We start from the raw sequence: 17,980 nt of genomic DNA on the forward strand, positions 1-17,980 counted from the left end.
AAATTATAAACCTATGTTGCTTTTTAATAGTCTCTGCATTCATGAGAACACACTGCATTAAGAAATAGTACTATAAGTACTATTTCATCAATTTTGATACCCAAAATAGGACTTAAAGGGGGGGGGGAGTGCCAAGGAATCTTTTCTCTCTGTCACAAGACTTTAATGCTTTAGGTTACGAATTACATAAATCAGATGCTTATAAAATTCAGCACAATCCTACATTTCATTGAGATTTGAATAGCTGCTTTTCTTTCAATAATAAATGAAATTAGTTAAGCATCTGATATCTAGCTCAGATTGTTTCAGATGGAAATTTGTAAGCCGCCCTGTGAGTCTGCTGGGTAGGAAAGCAAGAGTAAAGTAGACTTTTGCAAAATGTACTTCTCACCACTGAACATTTAATATGTGGTAACTGATTCATATAACACAAAGCAACAGTCCAGTTCTCTTTCTAACCTAACAGTTTGTTGAAGTGCTAATAAGCAATGAGTTTTCTCTTCATTGCTGCCTGGCTTCAGAACAAACTTGCTCATTTTTAAAACCACATTTCTCCCAATGTCCAAATTGGGAAACTGAACTTTAACCAGGAAGCCTGGTCTAAATTTGGGCATGAAGGGAGTGCTTGAGCTCGTCTTCATGATTTCTTGGACTGGGGAATTTACATCCAAACTGGGCTAGAATATACATTTTTCAAGGCATGTATTCACAGTTTAACCTTGAGAACCTAGTGAAAGCAATAATTGTACTACAAAGACTAAGAGGTTAAAGGTTTCCCTATCAATCTGTTTTTTTAGATTGTCCTTTTTGGGTATGTCATGTGGGTGCTCCTTCTTTGAATAAGAAACTCTTCTCTTCACATACTGAAATTACACAACTCTTCGCTTCACAACTCCAGCCAAGTATATGCTTTTCTCACTGATGTGGGTAAGCAAGCCAAATTCAGGGTATTCCATTAGCCTTGTTACAAACACTAGGAGAGAGATTAATACTCTTTTGTGGGTGAGGAGCTTGGACTAGTGTCTTTGTTAGGCATCTCACCCTCACCAAATGCCATTTCACCTTCTTTGTCTCTCCCCTTTCCTTGGTAACACCAGTCTAAAATACCCACATCTCTTTGGGTTGATCCAGCCAGTGTTCAACACTCCTATGTCGCATTGATTTCAGTGGAGAAGCTAAACTAAAATTCTCCGACACTGAAATGGACTAACATGTTGTGTTCTTTATAGTGCATTAACCAAACAGCTGATTTCTTAAGATGACTTTCCAGCATTTCCTATATGAGCCTTATATTTGACAGAAGGTGCTGCAATTAACACGAGATGTTTTAGGGACTCGCTCTAATCAGGTATGCGTACAAAAAAGGGGTACATGAAAGCAGACATATATGTTGTAATAAAGAGGGGAGAGAGAGAGAGAGAGAGAGAGATGGGTCCCATGTTGCAGGCATGGATTACGTGAGCATTTCAGATCCCAAAAGATGACGTTATACACTATTTGTTTGTTACATTTATAAATTGCTTTTCCTCAAAAAGCCAGACACTACTTGTGTTAAGCAATTCTTCTTTTTCAGAAAAGTGTTATTAAAAATGAAAATTATTGCTTTCTGGCAAAACAATTAATAATGTCATGTAAGAGGAAGTCATTTGTCCATTAAACTGTCTGCTTCAGGGGTGATGATGACACCACAGTTGCAGTGAGACTACGAGAACGTCTTCTGTAAAATGCATTAGGGATTCACAAGTTTAACAACTGTTCTTGGTCCAGTTTTTTATGTAATTAAATATGCCTTTTCCTGATTACTGGCCAGGAAAACGTATTTCCTCTTCTTGCTCTGGACTAGCCATACTTGAGCTAAACTATACTCATATATTTCCCACGATAATTCTGAAGTCTGAACACATTTAATTCAATTAACTGCGCAATGATTTCTTTTAAGGCTATGAAATCTAAGCAACCATCTTCACTCTAAAATGTTATAAAGGTAGAAATTCCATAGTATTTTCCCCATTTCAGAATTATATTTGCACCACTGTCATGGGAATTTTGGAATTCACATTAGAGAAAAAAATTATCCATTTTCCAGAGACCATTTAACAAGGTGGCTCACATTAAATATTAAATGATTTTAAAATAATTTCAATATCTAAAATGTAAAAAACTAGCAAACGTTATGTGGAACTAGCACCCACTGTTATAGCTTAGGCGTCAGGTAAAGACATTTTAATTTTCTCAGATATTTTTAAAAGTGGAAGGATGTTGCGCCTTAAATACCAGAAAGTTTTCACTATGCCATTTAACTGATACACAATTTGCGTCCTCGGTTTATTGATTTTAATAGTTTTATCCTACATAACTTACTGCTTTAATACATACCACAAAACTATCCTGGGTTAGTTATTATGAAGAGTGGTATAACAATACCATAATTTTTTTAAAAAATTGAATAAAAATATCAATAAAATATTTTAATAGAAAAGTAAAGATTTCAGAAGAGTATGAAATTACCTTTTTGAGTCTCTTGCAAGGGCACCTGACTTTAACCTTCTGGTTGCAATTCTGAGGACAGTCAGAAGAATGACAGATCTCTTTACATCGATGACCACAGGACAACTATAACATGGGGTGGCGGAAAGAAAATGATAGTCTGAAATGGAGCACCAGCACGACTCCTGAGTGATATTTCAAGACTGCTAAATAAATGCTTTGTTACTGTTGACTTGCATTTGCTTCTTACATATTTATTCTGCTCCTAATCCTTGAAGATTTTGGAAGCTATGATGCAAAGAAATCTTCTATACAATCCACTTTTAATACAACAATTGCATTTCCATCTTGTCATTTGTCATGCTTTATCTAGCATGACCGCTGTTCAGAAGGTAGTTGCTCAAATGTTGCAAACATCTACTGGATTCCAACGTCAAAGATACCGTAAGCAATCCAGCTCATAGCTGCTAAGTATCCCGTATCCGCCGGGAAAACCCCTTTTTTCTTACCGTTTCCCGGCGGTCTCCCGTTTGGTGAAAAATCCCGGTATTGTCCCTTAAATTGGCTTCTGCCCGGCGGCCATTTTTCTGGTGCCTCTTTGCCCTTCTATGGGCACCAGAAAATGGCGGCGCTGGCGCCGGAAGTCGCTTTTACGTGTTTCCGGTCATGCGCGGAAGCGACTTCCGGCGCTGGCGCCGCCATTTTCTGGTGCCCATAGAAGGGCGAAGCGCCACCGGAAGTCGCGTCACGCAACTTCCGGTCATGCGCGCGCTGCCGATCCCGGATCTTTACGACCCGGACTTGGCAGCTATGATCCAGCTCCCAATTCTGCACCCACCTCAAACATGCCTAACCTATACAGTTGTACCTTGGAAGTCAAACAGAATCCTTTCCTGAAGCCCGTTTGACTTCCAAAACGTTCGGAAACCAAGGCACGGCTTCTGATTGGCTGCAGGAAGCCCGTGAGTGTCTCCCCACACCATGGCACCATCTCAGGACTTCCTGCATTCAGTGAGAAGGACTGAAAGGGCTTCTAATATTCCTTAAACCTACACATGTTCGCCCCAAATGCCTGAATATGGCCATTCTGGGAGAATTCCAATAAAACATCCATTCTTTCCAGTATGATTTTTCAAAAACTGAAGTAACAAGTTTTGTTGCTCAAAACTATGAAACAAACACGAAGAAAAATAACTATAAGGACTTTCAGATACTTTTTAAAGAGTATTTTTTAAAAACAAACAAACTCAGAAGCAAGTACCTAAACTTTGCATTGAGTTCACGATTTATAGAGATGTTTTTGTTTCCAGTAGGTTGGGGGGATATTTTTTTTATCTGGAGAGCCTCATTTTTAATGTGAATTTGCTTCTGCAGACTGCTCTTAGGGGGGAAATGTCACAGGGGCCATAATTATTCTAATATTTAGGATGTCTGTTTTTTACATTTTCAGTTTGCTAGTAAATGTATTTTTGTATTAATAAATCAAGAAGACTACTTGCATTATACAATACATGATATAACCAAATGTATAACCAGATGGGGGTATGGTATAAATGCTTTCAAGTTCAAATTTATGTTTAGGTATCAGCATCTGCACATTTATTCAACAAGTTTTTAATACAGTGATTTTTGCTTCCGTGGGCCGATTCAAACATGGTCCTGAGCATATATGCAATAGTCAGGTGGACAGTGGAGCACCCAGAATTCAGCTCAGCATGCTCCCACACAGTTCATGTAAACCAGGACAGACTCCTCCTGCACTGAGAGGTAAAGTGGGTAGCCAACAAGGATCATGGCATATAATAATAATAATAATAATAATAATAATAATAATATATTATTGGCCAAGTACATTTTCCAACATACTTGGAATTTGTTTTGACTATCATCCCCAGTGAGGCTTGTCTGGTACTTTTTTTCACCAGATAAAGAAAGACCTTTCTATTCTCCTAGGATTTTTAAACCATCCATTCCTTCATGGGAGCAATTAATTTTAGCTGAGTTGCATAAGTAAAAGCAATAATGATTTATTATTTATACCCCACCCATCTGGCTGGGTTTCCCCAGCCACTCTGGGCAGCTCCCAACAGAATATTAAAAGCACCATAATACATCAAACATTAAAAACCTCCCTAAACAGGGCTGTCCTCAGATGTCTTCTAAAAGTCATCTTGGTCTGGCCTAGTCGAAACAAAATAAAAAAATTCCTTCCAGTAGCACCTTGTTGTTGTTTAGTCGTTTAGTCGTGTCCGACTCTTCGTGACCCCATGGACCATAGCACGCCAGGCATTCCTGTCTTCCACTGCCTCCCGCAGTTTGGTCAAACTCATGTTCGTAGCTTCGAGAACACTGTCCAACCATCTCGTCCTCTGTCGTCCCCTTCTCCTAGTGCCCTCCATCTTTCCCAACATCAAGGTCTTTTCCAAGGATTCTTCTCTTCTCATGAGGTGGCCAAAGTATTGGAGCCTCAGCTTCACGATCTGTCCTTCCAGTGAGCACTCAGGGCTGATTTCCTTAAGAATGGATAGGTTTGATCTTCTTGCAGTCCATGGGACTCTCAAGAGTCTCCTCCAGCACCATAATTCAAAAGCATCAATTCTTCGGCGATCAGCCTTCTTTATGGTCCAGCTCTCACTTCAATACATCACTACTGGGAAAACCATAGCTTTAACTATACGGACCTTTGTAGGCAAGGTGATGTCTCTGCTTTTTAAGATGCTGTCTAGGTTTGTCATTGCTTTTCTCCCAAGAAGCAGGCGTCTTTTAATTTCGTGACTGCTGTCACCATCTGCAGTGATCAAGGAGCCCAAGAAAGTAAAATCTCTCACTGCCTCCATTTCTCCCCCTTCTATTTGCCAGGAGGTGATGGGACCAGTGGCCATGATCTTGGTTTTTTTTATGTTGAGCTTCAGACCATATTTTGCGCTCTCCTCTTTCACCCTCATTAAAAGGTTCTTTAATTCCTCCTCACTTTCTGCCATCAAGGTTGTGTCATCTGCATATCTGAGGTTGTTGATATTTCTTCCGGCAATCTTAATTCCTGCTTGGGATTCATCTAGTCCAGCCTTTCGCATGATGAATTCTGCATATAAGTTAAATAAGCAGGGAGACAATATACAACCTTGTCGTACTCCTTTCCCAATTTTGAACCAATCAGTTGTTCCATATCCAGTTCTAACTGTAGCTTCTTGTCCCACATAGAGATTTCTCAGGAGACAGATGAGGTGATCAGGCACTCCCATTTCTTTAAGAACTTGCCATAGTTTGCTGTGGTCGACACAGTCAAAGGCTTTTGCATAGTCAATGAAGCAGAAGTAGACGTTTTTCTGGAACTCTCTAGCTTTCTCCATAATCCAGCGCATGTTTGCTATTTGGTCTCTGGTTCCTCTGCCCCTTCGAAATCCAGCTTGCACTTCTGGGAGTTCTCGGTCCACATACTGCCTAAGCCTGCCTTGTAGAATTTTAAGCATAACCTTGCTAGTGTGTGAAATGAGCGCAATTGTGCGGTAGTTGGAGCATTCTTTGGCACTGCCCTTCTTTGGAATTGGGATGTAGACTGATCTTCTCCAATCCTCTGGCCATTGCTGAGTTTTCCAAACTTGCTGGCATATTGGGTGTAGCACCTTAACAGCATCATCTTTTAAAATTTTAAATAGTTCAGCTGGAATATCATCACTTCCACTGGCCTTGTTATTAGCAATGCTTTCTAGGGCCCATTTCACTTCACTCTCCAAGATGTCTGGCTCAAGGTCAGCAACCACACTACCTGAGGTGTACGAGACCTCCATATCTTTCTGGTATAGTTCCTCCGTGTATTCTTGCCACCTCTTCTTGATGTCTTCTGCTTCTGTTAGGTCCTTACCACTTTTGTCCTTTATTATGGTACTCTTTGTACGAAATGTTCCTTTCATATCTCCAATTTTCTTGAACAGATCTCTGGTTTTCCCCATTCTATTGTTTTCCTCTATTTCTTTGCATTGCTCATTTAAGAAGACCCTCTTGTCTCTCCTTGCTATTTTTTGGAAATCTGCATTCAGTTTCCTGTATCTTTCCCTATCTCCCTTGCATTTTGCTTGCCTCCTCTCCTCCGCTATTTGTAAGGCCTCGTTGGACAGCCATTTTGCTTTCTTGCATTTCCTTTTCCTTGGGATGGTTTTCATTGCTGCCTCCTGTATAATGTTACGAGCCTCCATCCATAGTTCTTCAGGCATTCTGTCCACCAAATCTAAATCCTTAAACCTGTTCCTCACTTCCACTGTGTATTCATAAGGGATTTGATTTAGATTGTATCTTACTGGCCCAGTGGTTTTTCCTACTTTCTTCAGTTTAAGCTGGAATTTTGCTATAAGAAGCTGATGATCTGAGTTACAGTCAGCTCCAGGTCTTGTTTTTGCTGACTGTATGGAGCTTCTCCATCTTTGGCTGCAGAGAATATAATCAATCTGATTTCGATGCTGCCCATTTGGTGATATCCATGTGTAGAGTCGTCTCTTGTGTTGTTGGAAAAGAGTGTTTGTGATGACCAGCTTGTTCTCTTGACAGAACTCTATTAGCCTTTGCCCTGCTTCATTTTGAACTCCAAGGCCAAACTTGCCAGTTGTTCCTTTTATCTCTTGATTCCCTACTTTAGCATTCCAATCCCCTGTAATGAGAGGAACATCCTTCTTTGGTGTCATTTCTAGAAGGTGTTGTAAGTCTTCATAGAACTGGTCAATTTCACTTTCTTCAGCAGTTGGTGCATAAACTTGGATTACTGTGATGTTAAAAGGTCTGCCTTGGATTCGTATCGAGATCATTCTGTCATTTTTGAGATTGCATCCCATTACAGCTTTTGCCACTCTTTTGTTGACTATGAGGGCCACTCCATTTCTTCTACGGGATTCTTGCCCACAGTAGTAGATATGATAGTCACCCGAACTGAATTCACCCATTCCCTTCCATTTTAGTTCACTGATGCCCAGGATGTCAATATTTATTCTTGCCATCTCATTTTTCACCACATCCAGCTTACCATTATCCATGGTTCTTACATTCCAGGTTCCTATGCAATATTTTTCTTTACAGCATCGGACTTTCCTTTCGCTTCCAGGCATATCCGCAACTGAGCGACCTTTCGGCTTTGGCCCAGCCACTTCATCAGCTCTGAATCTACTTGTACTTGTCCTCCGCTCTTCCTCAGTAGCATGTTGGACGCCTTCCGACCTGAGGGGCTCATCTTCCAGCGTCATAACTTTTATATGCCTGTTGTCTTTGTCCATAGAGTTTTCTTGGCAGGGATACTGGAGTGGCTTGCCAATTCCTTCTCCAGGTGGATCACGTTTGGTCAAAACATAACTTCTCTAAGTTATTTAAGCCCCTTCGCCACGACAAGGCAGTGATCCATGAAGGGGCCAGTAACACCTTAGAGACCAACTAAGTTTTGTCATTGGTATGAGCTTTCGTGTGCATGCACACTTCTTCAGATGCACTGAAACAGAAGTCACCAGACCCTTATATATAGTGCAAGGGTGGGGAGGGGTATTACTCAGAAGGGTGGTGGGAATGGGTGACTGGCTGATAGGTGTAGTTGGTCTCTAGGGTGCTACTGGAAGGAATTTTTTATTTTGTTTCTAAAAGTCAGATAGGTGTTTATTTCCTTGACATCTGATGGGAGGGCGTTCCACAGGGTGGGTGCCACTATTGAGAAGGCCCTCTGCCTGGTTCCCTGTAACCTCACTTCTTTTTTTTTTCTTTTTTTTTTGCAATCTATTTTTATTAATTTTCCAATTAAAATACAACTATGTCACATCCATTATTCCAAATTATACAAATCCATATCAATTAAACCGAATATTATACCAAATCATATACAATTTTGGAGTTCCCATGCTTCAAAAAATTGGGGTTTTCTCGCAACTGCTTACTGCCGTCTTTATTCTAAAGTCCAAATAGTCACTCATAATCCATGATAATCTCGATCTTCCCCTGCAGTCACTAAAATATTTTCTTCTTTCATCCATTCATCCGATTTTTCCACCGCTGCTGAAATAAGCATCAAATGAGATTTCCCATATATTCATTCTCCTGTGTGAGTTTTAATCAGTCCGGCCTCCCCCTAAATCCCCATAAATCCTCTTTGTCTGGAGTGCTTTCTTCTTGCGTAGGTCTTTCAACACAAAACAGCGCCATCTTGAAAAGCTCAGATCACTTTCGTTTTCTTCTCGACGTTTTTTTTGCAGACGATCATAGTAAAATTTACAGCTTTCCGGGCATAGGCACAGCTGTCACATTATGTAGAAACTCTTAACAGATTTATAGCTCTCCTTGCCCCATAGCTGAACTTAACTTCAGATCGCTGTTCAAATTCCAAGTGCGTCACACCTCATAAATCCAAACGCTTCCAGCCGCACTCCGATTGTCCAGTTGGAGGGGGGGCCCTCTCTTCAACAGTTTTACAGCTTCTAACCATATCATATCAATAGTTTTATAGAGTCTAACTCACACAGTTAAGTTCCATTTCTCATTTGTTCCAAACAAACAGGACATCACGTCCGGGAAGGTATAAAATAACTCGTAGAGTGTATGAAAGAATAAAGAAGACTCACTTCCCTTCTCGTGGCGTCCCAATCAATCTTTCTTGCCGATGATATACTCCCTCACTCCTCACGCTCAGCAGCGAAAATTCCTTGGCAATAAACAGAGCTTCTGCCCTTCCTTTTTGAAGCACGTCCATGAATTTAAGCCCAATTATCTTCTTTGATCATGGAGATCCCGCTACGCAGGTCGGCGTCCGGGGAGCTCCGCTCCTCCATAAGTGCTTTCAGCCCTGGCCCCCCCGCCCCTTGAACAGTCGGGGTGGGTTTAGGGGCATCTGCGGGCCTGCGGCCCTCTCCGTAACCCCCAGAGAGGTGGGGAGGTTGCCATTTACTCCCCTAGCAACCGCCAAATTCCTTATGAAGGTCGGAGAGATGGAAAAAGGGTCAGCCATTCCTGCGACCGGAACCGGAACTCGAAACTTTACTCTTTCAACTCTTGGCGATGTGTTCAACTACATGTAACCTCACTTCTTGCAGGGAGGGAACCACCAGAAGGCACTGGACCTCAGTATTGTATTAGTTGTATTATTTATATGCTGCCACTCTGGGCAGCTTCCAGCAAAATATAAAAACACAATAAAACATTAAACATCAAGCATCATTCTCAAATATTTCACCATGACTTTCTAAGTCAGCAGTGGTTTTTGTGTGTGTGGTTTTTTTAAAAAAATGTAATGCTAACATTTTCTTATAGCAAGATTTAATTCACATTGTTTGGAACGTAAGCATAAAATAATATGACTCAAATCACATATCACATTCTGCCCGTCAAAACAATATTCTATTCACTGCTCAAGAAACAAGCATTTCTCTGACATACTGTGTGCCTTATACAGTATATTTTTCTAGCTTTACATCAAAGTGATAAAAAAGCAAAATACTCTGAAAGAGCACCGTATCTAATAACTTCGCAGTAGGCTGGTTCAGATGCCACACTAAACCATAGCTCAACAATATGAACATGAGCCGAGGCTCCCATGAGGCTTACACATTCCCCACATTTGTATATGATCCATCGGATGATTGGGAAGATGTTGATTTGGATCTCCATGAGGGTGTTGAGGTTTAAACCTCTCTGTCTACCCTATCCCTGAATGCAGACAAACAATCCAACTTCAAACAATAGTTTATGAAGCTGCTTGCTTTTTTTACTAACCACAGTTAAGAATAACCACAGTTTAGGGTTCAGACAACACATTAAAAATGTGGTTGATCTAAAATGCAAGCTTCAAATCTCTTTGCAGCCACAACAGAAGGAGCAGAGAGTAAAATGCAAGCATGGAGAGGGACTAGGCTGATTCTCATACCAATGGAACACAACTGCTGCCTATTTTTATTTAATTATTTATACGCTGCATTTTAGGGTGCAATTGCCCATTTAAGGTGATGGGACAAAATGTCATAAAATGCAGCAATACTTATAAAACATAATACCATCTAATTAAATTTACATTACACTGCCTTGAATTCCATATTAGCAAAATGCCAGCAATAGTTGCTGTTTCTATGAACTTTCTGTTATAGGGCACTGAAAGTTTTACCTCTGGCAGCATCAAAGTTTGCTTTTTCCATAAAACGAAAGGGAGAGGGGCACTAAAGAGGTATCACTTGCACCAGACAGTGAAAGCTCCTTCTGTGCTTAGTACTACTGTAGCTCAAAACCTCACATTTTAAAAGAATTATTATTATTATTAAAATTTTAATTGGATTAATTGTTTAAATAAAAAAATGTAAATGCTAAGTTTCTTTTAAAACTTAAAACTAGGTTAATTTTAAATAACATGGAAATAAACTTGTTAGACCACGCTTGCTTTTAAACACTAGCCTCGTAGCTATAGGGAGCCAGGAACTCAATGCAGCCGCGTGAGCATGTTAGTGGAGGAAGTGATGGTTCCAATATGCTTAGGGAGGAATGCCTTCTATTGTAGCCTAGTTGTTACAGAGGTGGATGATCTTCCTGGCTGGCGAGGGGAAAACTGTGGCTAATAGGGAAAGGGTCTACTCAGTGGCAAAAACCTTATTTATTTCCCCAGGCTTTAAAATTGTCCAAGCCTAATTGCTAGGGACAGGGAAGTGTGTGTGTGTGCGGATACACAACTGTGGTGTGTGCTTGGTGACCACGACTGTTCTTCTGGTTTGTAAATCTGCCCATGAGCCCCAAAAGGTTGGTGACTTCTGGTTTAGAGGTTAACAAGTGTTTTGCTTTTCTCCCCAAAGCCCTAATGGGAAGAGTTAATATCCCCTTGCCAGCAAGAAAGAGAAAATAAACCCTGTTTATTCTGGCCTTACTCTTCTGTTTTGTAAGAAATGTACACTTTTCTGTGTAGAGGCTAACAGTAGGGCTAATGTACCCTTCTAATAAGCCCCCAAAAGTTACTTGTCTATAATTATTGTTAATAATAATAATAATAATAATAATAATAATGGCCTGCTAGGTGCTGGTGAAGGTGGGACGAAGCACTCCATCCCTTGTCCTCATGCACCTGCATGGAATTCCTGGTTGCCTGTTCTTACAAGGCTAGTTCTTAAGTACACAAGCTAGGAAAAGTAAAGGTAAAGGACCCCTGGATGGTTAAGTCCAGTCAAGGGTGACTATGGGGTTGCGCCGTTCATTTCACTTTCAGGCTGAGGGAGCCGGCGTTTGTCTGCAGACAGCTTTCCGGTGCATGTGGCCAGCATGACTAAACGGCTTCTGGCGCAACAGAACACTGTGACGAGAGCCAGAGCGCACAGAAACGCTGTTTACCTTCCCGCTGCAGCAGTACATATTTATCTACTTGCACGGAAATGCTTTCAAACTGCTAGGTTGGCAGGAGCTGGGACAGAGCAACGGGAGCTCACTCTGTTGCGGGGATTCGAACCGCCGACCTTCTGATCGGCAAGCCCAAGAGGCTCAGTGGTTTAGACCACAGCGCCAACCACGTCCCTTTTACAAGTTGGGTAGCATGCCAAAGAAAATTATTATCTACAGTTTTTTATGTTTTGGTTATTAAATCATTTTTATTCATCTTGCATCACACATATATCAGAATAATATACCTTTTCTCTATTCTTCCCTACCAGTTTCAAGAACGACAACAACAACAACGAACCACCACCACCACCTCCAGAGTTTCGCACAGTGAAAATTGTGGAATAAAAGTACACTTGCAAATGGGAATACACACTTAAGTATCTCATGTTATTTTGCCAGTGTTTAATAAGTGAAAAAAACCACAAAGAAATAAATCTTAAGGAAGGGGGGGGTTAATTGCAGTACCTATTAAATATTCCCCAAATATTTTTAATTCATATATAACTTACCTCTTTTGGACACTGATTTTTGCAGGAATTCAGCTCATCTTTTTCCTTTAAGTCGGCACAGGTGATTTTTCTGAAGAAATGAGAGTTAAATCGAGAAAGACAACAACATTTGAAAAGGAGTTAAAATGAACAAGTACACACTGTTTACAAAGTGCGTGAGAGAGCGAGAGAGAGCACATCCTGCCAAATAAAGGCAACACGTCGCACATCTGAAAAAGTGGGTTTTAATAAACAAAAGATTATGCCATAATACATTTGTTAGTATTTAAGATGCCACCAAACTCTTGGTTGTTTTCATCTTCATTAAGTAGCTCATAAAAACAGTGGTACTTTGTTCTTAAAAGTTTGCATTGTATTGGGGGACGTTTTGAGCACAACACTAATGCTTGCTATTATTGCTCTTGCCACTTTGCCGGCAGCTGAACGGGGCTCATTAGCGACCCAATGTTTACTAAACAATTTCTTCTAATGAAAAAAAATGCCTTGCCTGCCACATATGTGTCACTCACCCAGGTCTCTCTCTCTCTCTCTCTCTCTCTCTCTCTCTCTCACACACACACACACACACACACACACACATGGAGTGCTGTTGGAAGTAGGAAGTAAATAGCAGTAGCTGTTAGCAGAAGGCAACCTTTTCGGCTTAACTGTTGAGTGGCAATAGTTTACGCTGGAAACTGTTGTGTAATCCAGCCCCAGGGAGCGGAAAGTGGCTGTTGCACTTTAAAGTAGCTGGATCGGCTGTTCGAAACGGAGGCGGAAAGTCCCCTAACAGCTGTCTCATGGCCAGAGCCGACTGCGGGCTCACGTAGGAGCAATCTGAGGCAGTAAAGGCCGCATGGGTAGAGCAGCTTCGGTTTGAGTACTTTCAGTTTAAGTACTCCGCGGACCCATCTGGAATGGATTAATCCACTTTCCATTACTTTCAATGGGAAAGTTCGCTTCAGGTTAAGTACGCTTCAGTTTAAGTACGGACTTCCAGAACCTACTACACTCATACTTCGGGTTAAGTACGCTTCAGTTTAAGTACTCTGCGGACTGAGTGGAACGGATTCATCCTTTTTCCATTACTTTCAGTGGGAAAGTTTGCTTCAGGTTAAGTACGCTTCAGGTTAAGTACAGACATCCGGAACCAATTGTGTACTTAAACTGAGGTACCACTGTAGTTTGTTCACAGGCTGCAATAATGGATGTTTTTAGCTTGGTCCAGTGTTCCTCAATGTTATCTGGGAATTCTGAAAACAGATGTCCTTAAGAGTCGTTTGGAAGCAATCCCGCTTAATGGGATCTTGAAGGGTTTGCGTGTTCATTTTGCACCTTGGTTTCCTTCCTTGAAGCCTGCGTTGAGGTATAATCTTGATAGCCATCGTGGAGCATATTGGTCAGTGATATGTCCAGCAGTTGTCGGTGCTCATCATAGCTCTGGTAAGGAGCACATCATGGCGATCTTTAGCACGGACAATAACATAGTCTAAGAGATGCCAGTGGTTTGATCGAGGATGCCTCCATGAAGTTTTAAATTTATTTTTCTGTCGAAACAGTGTGTTGGTGATAACAAGGTTGTGCACTGCACATATTGTCAAAAGTAAGATTCTGTTCTAGTCGCTGTTGCCAACTCCTTTCCCAATAGTCCCAGGCCACAGATCGAAATCTCGCTCAACTCTTGCATTAAAATCACCCAGGAGGTTAAGTTTATCTTCCTTAGGCGTCTCTGATAGGTTGGTATCCAGCTGAGAGTAAAAATTTTCTTTAATGTCTTCATCGGCATCCAGTGTTGGTGCATAAGCGCTTATAATACGGTAGTAGCCTGTTGGTTTTTGGAGAGCTTTATTCGAAGGGTTGAGAGTCGCTCATTAATGCCAGTAGGGACTTCTGCCAAGAGCTTCACAAGGTCGTTTTTGATAGCGAAGCCTACCCCATGTATTCAATGTTCTTGTTCAGATAGACCTTTCCAGAAGAATGTGTAGCATAGGAACACTATGTATATGGGCCCCTATATCATGTTAGAAAGACCAAGTGGGCAGACACAGTTGCTCCAAGCCAGCTTGAACAGGCTTTTTGCTGCATCCATTTCCAACATCCCAGAAGAAAGGGGGGGGGGGGAGAAAAGCCTCTTCCCTATACACACTGCATAGTATTTTTCATTTTCAAAGCTGAAGCAGAGTCTCCTTTAATTACTTACATGCATTCAATGTACAAGCTAGTGAGTTTGCAGTGACACTTCACCCGTATCATCTGGGCACACGGTGGGCAATCTCCAGGGTGGCAAGGCAGGGGGCATGAATGAGGGCACCCAGGTGGTCGTGGCTTGGAGCATTCTTCTTCACACTGAGAACATTCTTGACTTGCCTAGAAACACAGGGAAATGAAGTGATGGAATTATTTGTTCTTTGGACAATTTATTAGTTCAATAACCCCTTTTTAAAACCATGGTTGTACATGGTTAAGCAAACAAACCTAAATGTTTTTTTTAAGGAAGGCAAATTACAAAATCAAGCTGCAATGTTTCAAAACTACACAAAAAACAAGTGTATAAAAATAGCACACTGTTCTTGTTTCTAGGAGTCACAAAGAGCAGCTTCATAGGTTACTTAGAACTGCAGGCAACCAACAGCACTCTCTTTCACAGTCATCTTGCAGCGCTTCCTCGTCACATGTGAAGCCCCCTGCCCCCCCATCATAGCAAAATATACCTGCAAGATCATTTCCCTGTTGCTAACTGTGGCTTCTGCAGGTGGCTAGAATACACGTTTTAAAAAATGCAAATGAACAGCAAGTTAAAGGTAATACAGAATTACCCTGTAATTGCACCTTCTCATGACGAACTCAGGTGCCAAATGCCAACAGGACTACAGCCCCAAGAAAACCACTGAGAAACAAGAGGGAAGCATCAACACATTTGGAGGATGCAATTGGGAAATGCGCAGTTTTCAGAAGTACATTCTTTTAAAAAAACACCTTCCAAAAACAGCCCGTGAGGACTGAGAATGCTCAGCAGCCACAGAACGTGGAACAGAAAAACTGTAAACTGGATGGAATGGTATGCTGAAGGAAAGCATGGCTGGCTGGCTAGCACCCTAAACAGGAGCACACCTATGCCGCTGCCTCCCCCTCCAATCCTGCCTCTGCCATGAGATGCTCAGGCACTCCCCACACTCCCTCTTAACAGGATGCACAGGTCTGAGCTGGGTCTTTGATGGGTATTTCTAAAGCTCCCCTTTATTCCTGCTGACTACTCCACCCTAGTGTACCTAAATAAATGGTGTGTGGTATAATGGAATAATTTATTAAATGGAAATAACCAACAAGGGCTGTCTGATTACTTGGGTGTACATAAGCGTATGGTTTCAGCCTTTATCTTATTTGTCACTTTATTAAACAGACAGCAATGGTTACTGTAATACTGATGCTCTATTAATAAACTAACCCTGCTCTTACACCATTGAGCACAGACTCCCGGACTCCACACTAACTCCACTCTCCATGCAACTCTCAAATGAACTCAAACTGTCCCACCATCAAACTCCCCTTTAAACTCTCATCCGCTCACTTACCATTCCAAACTCACTCCACCCCACCCCCCCGCTACCAAGCATTTAGCTTAATTCCTCTACTAAGATGCATTTACCTTGATTACTCTATTATTACATATGCATGCAGTGTTATATACGAAACCACCAGAGCACCACACAGGACCCTCTTGTCAGTCAAAAGTAGCTGAACTAGTCTGCACTGAATTTCAAAAGGGGAATTAGAACTGAAGAGCTGAAGTAAAGGTGGAGACTAAGCAAATGACATTTAATGCCACCAAATGTCAATCTCGGAAAGGTTAAAACGAACGAAATTGTTATGTGATTGTAACTATGGCATTTGAGCACAAAGCAAAACTTTTTTTTTGCTTTTCACCTGCACAGTACTAAAAGACATTAATTTGGGTCATAAAGGCGTCACTGTTCAAATATATATTGGATTCAAGAAGTTACAAAAAAAACACCACAAAATGCCAAAAATTACTACTCAAGGAAGCCTTGTTTTTAGTTTCTGCCATAAAGTACATAGTATCAAGGGCAGTGAATGACAGCACCACACACATTATTCATCAGTATGGTTTTTGTACTTTTATAGTCTTCTTAGCAACAAATAATTTTTCGAGACAGGAATCTATTCTATAAACAGCTGAAAAGGAGCATGTCAGAGGAATGGCTGCATATTCCTCACCACAGATAAGAGGACAATCTTTAAAGGTTAAATATCTTTATTTGTATCCACTGTAACTAGGTTTAACATTATTTCAATGGGGCAATTTACTTAAGAGATTCTAGCCTCCTTTAGCACAGTGCCCAGGAAACAAGTCTGTTTCCACAAGTGCTTCAATTAAAAAAAAAAACCTCATTAGGGAATGACAGTTATTTAGAGTCACACACACATAAAGGAAGTGAAGTTGCTTGGCAGCATTTATTCCATTAGGTGGGTTTGCCAAAGTCCTGTGCACCCCTCTCTCCCCAGCAATCTTCACCTGAACACAATTCTTAAGAATTTCACACATTGTTATTCAGCACTAATTTTGCTCAAACCTAATTTCGAAGTAAATAAATATGAAACAAAAACCCTCATGATACTTAAATCATCAGTCCATTAGTAAAAGCATAGGAAGGCACATGCTACCTTGCATTTTCTTTCTTCAGTTATTCCTGTCTTAACACAATAAATAAATACCGTACCTTATTACAGTGGTACCTCGGGTTAAGAACTTAATTCGTTCTGGAGGTCCATTCTTAACCTGAAACTGTTCTTAACCTGAGGTACCACTTTAGCTAGTGGGGCCTCCTGCTGCCGCCACATGATTTCTGTTCTCATCCTGAAGCAAAGTTCTTAACCCGAGGTACTATTTCTGGGTTAGCGGAGTCTGTAACCTGAAGCGTCTGTAACCTGAAGCGTCTGTAACCCGAGGTACCACTGTATTTTCTTTAAATGTCCATGAACTTGTATCTCAGTACCGTAACACGACAAAATAAGTATCAAATACAGACTTGGATAAGTGGTCAGGCAACAAGTGTGGAATATGTTTTAGCCTAAGAAATTAACACGCTCAATTACATGGTTACTTTACTTAAATAAATAAAAACAATCTGGTCAGCATACCTTTCCAATTCTTCTTTTCCCCCCGGAATCTTTAGAATGATTTTGCCATTCCAAAAACCTCCCATAGCCAATCACCTAAATTTTCCCATTATTTTTGCCACCAGAACTCGGGTCACAAGCAACATGCTTCCAGCCAGTTTTCTCACTACACCGGTTTTTGCCAACTAGTTTATTCCAACAAGATTATAGCTGATTTATTTTCACATCATTCCCACCTTTCCTCCAAGTCTCTCAAGGAGGTGCAAATGATTCTCCCCTCTCATCATATTATCTTCATAGCCACCCTATGAGATAAGGTCAGGTTGAAAGACAGTGACTGACCTGGCTTCATATGTCACGTTAAGACAAACGATGGTTTACTGGGACTATGTGAATGTGTGGGCTCCTGGAGGGGAGCTCACAGCCACTTTGCTCCCCCCCCCCTAGTCCTTTTCATTCCCACACCACGCTGAGGTAAGCCAAAGTTTGTCATA

General features: G+C 41.1%; 1 protein-coding gene across 2 annotated transcripts in view; it reads right to left on the minus strand.

The window, feature by feature from the left end:
• Positions 1-17,980, minus strand: part of NFXL1 (nuclear transcription factor, X-box binding like 1) — a 65,624-nt gene that overhangs the window by 12,779 nt on the left and 34,865 nt on the right. For both annotated transcript variants that reach the window (XR_009558174.1, XM_035111970.2), the window contains exons 17-19: positions 14,548-14,714; positions 12,366-12,435; positions 2,509-2,613 (exon numbers count right to left, since the gene is read on the minus strand). Coding sequence is in view for 1 of the 2 variants with exons in the window: in XM_035111970.2 (XP_034967861.2) it covers positions 2,509-2,613; positions 12,366-12,435; positions 14,548-14,714 (342 nt within the window). In the remaining variant the exon portion in view is untranslated. The remainder of the gene's footprint in view (positions 1-2,508; positions 2,614-12,365; positions 12,436-14,547; positions 14,715-17,980) is intronic.

The sequence above is a fragment of the Zootoca vivipara genome, chromosome 9 (genome assembly GCF_963506605.1).
Source record: "Zootoca vivipara chromosome 9, rZooViv1.1, whole genome shotgun sequence".
In the NCBI taxonomy this organism is placed as follows: domain Eukaryota; kingdom Metazoa; phylum Chordata; class Lepidosauria; order Squamata; family Lacertidae; genus Zootoca; species Zootoca vivipara.